The sequence below is a fragment of the Lactuca virosa genome, chromosome 4 (assembly GCF_052849685.1).
Source record: "Lactuca virosa cultivar CGN04683 chromosome 4, Lactuca_virosa_CGN04683_v6, whole genome shotgun sequence".
NCBI classification, from domain to species: Eukaryota; Viridiplantae; Streptophyta; class Magnoliopsida; order Asterales; family Asteraceae; genus Lactuca; species Lactuca virosa.
In genome coordinates this window covers 452,677,683-452,681,931 of record NC_136429.1, presented here as the reverse complement: position 1 = coordinate 452,681,931, position 4,249 = coordinate 452,677,683, and the positions used below count along the sequence as shown (strand labels likewise).

The window sequence follows — 4,249 nt, the reverse complement described above, 5'->3', positions numbered from 1 at the left end:
AAGTACAACCATATTAATGTATTGGCGTCGCCACAACGTGCGGCTATGATTTTTCCTACGGTTACCACCCGTCAAATTTATCAAATGTCACTTAGACCCCAACGACTTAAACCTTGTAATGTGTCATTTTCGTCATCAACTTTCTAAACTTTCATGTTTACAATATTCATCCATAGTTTTATCTACCAATAAATTCAATTTTACTTAACTTTTATCCTTACAATCATCAAAATTCAATTTATAATACTAATTGGGTAACCATTAACCCTAAATCTAAATAACTAAACTTCCTCCATATATTGGAAAATAAATTCAACAAAAATACAAAAAAAAAAAAAAGGCTTAAAATAAACAGGAAGAGAGGGGAACGCCAACGCCATCTCGAACCTGTTCACCCTTGTCGTTATACTACTAATAGCCGTCCTTAATCCTTTGATGGCCGTGAGGCCTCCTCTGCAATTCACCGCATCCTCAATCAACACCATCAAATTACCTTTCTACCAATCCCGATTCCCCGTCGTATTCCTCCGTTGCTTCGCTTCCGCCGGCGTTCTACCGCTGCAACACAACAACCACACCCACAAACACAATAAACATAGATATTCTCATCAACAAACCCTAGTTCACCCGCCTATTTCATCACTATCTTCATCCTACAGCACCAAACCTGCGTCATCTCTGCAAGAAAAACTGGCGCAGAAAATCGGTAAAGCTTCTCGCCATCCCGGCGCCTCGTCCAAGGCGAGGGTTTATACCGACGTTAATGTTGTTCGTCCCAAGGAGTATTGGGATTACGAGTCTCTTGCTGTTCAATGGGGGTTAGATCTCTGTTATGCCATCCATCATTTGTTTTTGATCTTACTTGTGTTTTGTTAATCCTGTTTTGACATCTTACAGCGAACAAGATGATTATGAGGTCGTCCGGAAGGTTGGAAGAGGAAAATACAGCGAGGTTTTTGAGGGATTGCATTCTGTAAATGACGAAAAATGCATCATCAAGATACTTAAACCCGTAAAAAAGAAAAAGGTTAGATCGTTCTCTTGTCTGTATTCCCTAATTTATTGTCTCCGATCATCTAATGATCTTTGAGTCGTTGCATACACATACATGGACCACAAAGAACTTAAGAACATCGAAATTCTAGATTAATTATGAAAGAATCTCAAGAGAAGTAGACAGTTTGTCATATTCTATCATAGGTTCTAAGGGCTAGCCTAAGAAGGAGATGAGTTCCTTTTGTTAGCCCTTGAATGCAGTCAAAGGAAGGAGCTTGTGTGAGGATGGATGATTTACATCAGTTTCAACCTCCAAGATCAAGAAACTCACTTTTTTACAGGTTTTATGCCAGCAAAAGAAGCATACACAAAATTCTTAAGCCTTGCTTTGAGAGTGGACATATATTGTGATATTCCCTCTTCCTTAACTTTAATTTAACTATTTGCAAGCAACTATTGAATTTGGAACATCAACATATACACCTTATTGAGGTTGATTCATATAAATGCTTGTTCTTTAATGTGAATTTGCAAGCAACTATTGCTTGGTTCTTTAATTGGATTTTGACATTTTTGTTGCACTTGTGAAACATTTTAGCAAATTTGGGCTAAAATTGAAATGCTTGTTCTAGAGATCTAAGCTCTGTTTCTTCCCCTGATAATGTCTGTCTTTCACTTTCTTCTATGCTTAACAACAGTAATATATGTATTAAGACACCCTTATTCTCAAATGACATAATTTGTTTAATCTTTACCTAATTCAGTTTTATTATGCTTGCAAGATCAAACAAACACATATTTAGAATCTTTTATAACGATTGAAATGTTGTTGAATTTCAGATCAAGAGGGAGATCAAAATCTTACAAAATCTATGTGGAGGACCAAATATCATAAAGTTACTGGATATTGTTAGAGATCAACAATCAAAGACACCAAGTCTTGTATTTGAATATGTGAACAACACTGATTTCAAAGTGCTTTATCCAACACTTTCTGATTTTGATATTCGCTATTACATCTTTGAGCTTCTAAAGGCAATCATCTCATTTCATATCACTTTCTTTCATAAAAAAAAATGAAGCATTAAATATTATTAAAAAAGATTTCTTTTTATTTATTTAACAGGCATTAGAATATTGTCATTCTCAAGGAATCATGCATCGTGATGTGAAGCCTCACAATGTGATGATTGATCATGAACAACGCAAGCTTCGCCTTATTGATTGGGGTCTTGCTGAGTTTTATCATCCTGGGACTGAGTACAATGTCCGTGTAGCTTCTAGGTTTGACTTCTTTGACTTTCAGGGGTAAAATGGTCATTTGTGCTTATATATCCTTATCCTTATTATCAATAATTGCATTTGCAGATATTTCAAAGGTCCAGAACTCCTTGTTGATTTGCAAGATTATGATTACTCTTTGGATTTGTGGAGCCTTGGCTGCATGTTTGCTGGCATGGTATATAATCTTTTCAACTAAATTACATTTTTGGTCCCTGAGCTTCTTCAAAAGTTGCACTTCCGCTCCCAAATTTTTCCCTCTTGCAGTTTTGGTCCCTATAAGGACCAAAATCGTTACACAAAGAGTAAATTACACGAATGGTCCCTAACTTACACGAATGGTTTGGGGTAATTTGCACGTTTGGTCCCTAACTTATTTTTTTAACTCAAAAGGTCCCTACTGTTTGTTTTTGTTGTGGGCTTGGTCCCTGTCTTACTTAAAAAGACTATTTTGCCCTTGATTTTTTAATTTATTTAAATAAACACATCCCCAACCCCACTTCCACCTCACCTTACCTTACCTACCCCACACCTTATTTAAAATAAATTAAAAAATCAAGGGCAAAATAGTCTTTTTAGGTAAGACAGGGACCAAGCGCACAACAAAAACAAACAGTAGAGACCTTTTGAGTTAAAAAAATAAGTTAGGGACCAAACGTGCCAATTACCCCAAACCATAGGGACCATTCATGTAATTTACTCTTACAAAAATTGAAAATTGGATCAAAACTGCCTTTTTTGAACAAGTTAAGGGACCAAAAAGGTATTTTATGTAAAAAAAAAATAATTATTTTTTGCAGATATTCCGAAAGGAACCATTTTTTTATGGGCATGATAATCATGATCAGCTAGTCAAAATTGCCAAGGTACTGTTTCTCATTTGTTTTTTTTTTTTTTTAATAAAAATTAAGTTTTAACATTTTTTTTTGGGTTGTGTAGGTGTTAGGTACTGATGAGTTAAATACTTATCTACAAAAGTATCGTATAGAGCTAGACCCAAATCTTAGTGAGCTTGTTGGAAGGTTGTTAACCTATTTTTATAAATTATTATTATTATTATTATTTATTTTTTTGTGTGTCATTGATTATAAAAATGTAGTTTCTGGTATTGGCAACAGGCATAACAGGAAACCATGGTCAAAGTTTATTAATGCTGATAATCAACATTTAGCTGTGCCTGAGGTAATGTTTTAAAAAAAATTACATTTTATAAAAGTTTAATAAAATAAAAATGTGAAAATTGGAAATTACAAGTTTTAAAAAAATTGATGTGTGTGTGTATGTGTAGGCGATTGATTTCCTTGATAAGTTGCTTCGGTATGATCATCAAGAAAGACCAACTGCTAAAGAAGCAATGGTATGATAACTTTTTTTCTTTTGGGGATTAAAATTACCTTTTTACCCTTGAGTTAGTGTGAAGTTATTGAAAGTGTGTTGCTATTTTTTGATATTTGTAGGCGCACCCGTACTTTTACCCTGTAAGAAATGCAGAGAGCAGCCGAACAACTCGGGCATGATTGTTTTTTTTTTTTTTGGAAGCATGAATCTTTGAATATGGAATTTGTATATTTCTTATTGATGTTGTTTGTTTGTTTGTTTGTTTGTTGTTTTGGGAATTTAGATTTACTTATTTTTTTGGAATGCAAATTCATAATCTTGACATTTTTAGCATTTTGATACGTTTATGATGCGTGTTTACTGGTAAACATTTTAATTCCATGATGAAAACAAAATTTAAACATGCTTTGATTAAAATTTGAATGTAGCTACGACTAAAATCCAATTTTAAAAAATATATTTACATTGTTAATAACTTAATAAATACCGGTTTTATTTCTATCGGCATTTTATCTGTTTAAGACCATTTTTAAGGCAAGAATGACCTTTTTAGCTCTGCTTTATATATTACAAGCACAGATTTGAAACCCCTTACTAGGGAATTCGGAAAGTGTCTTGGAACTAATTTCTTATT

The 4,249-nt window shown here is 33.8% G+C and overlaps 1 protein-coding gene across 1 annotated transcript; it reads left to right on the top strand.

Moving 5' to 3' along the window:
* The first annotated feature begins 358 nt into the window (after nt 1-358).
* LOC145109127 (casein kinase II subunit alpha-like) lies at nt 359-3,948 on the top strand. Its single transcript, XM_079046238.1, has 10 exons — nt 359-818; nt 898-1,027; nt 1,837-2,031; nt 2,123-2,280; nt 2,365-2,455; nt 3,078-3,143; nt 3,217-3,299; nt 3,396-3,459; nt 3,566-3,634; nt 3,735-3,948. The coding sequence occupies exons 1-10, from the start codon at nt 436-438 to the stop codon at nt 3,792-3,794; spliced, it is 1,299 nt and encodes a 432-aa protein (XP_078902364.1). The 5' UTR covers nt 359-435; the 3' UTR covers nt 3,795-3,948.
* Nucleotides 3,949-4,249: the final 301 nt, after the last annotated feature.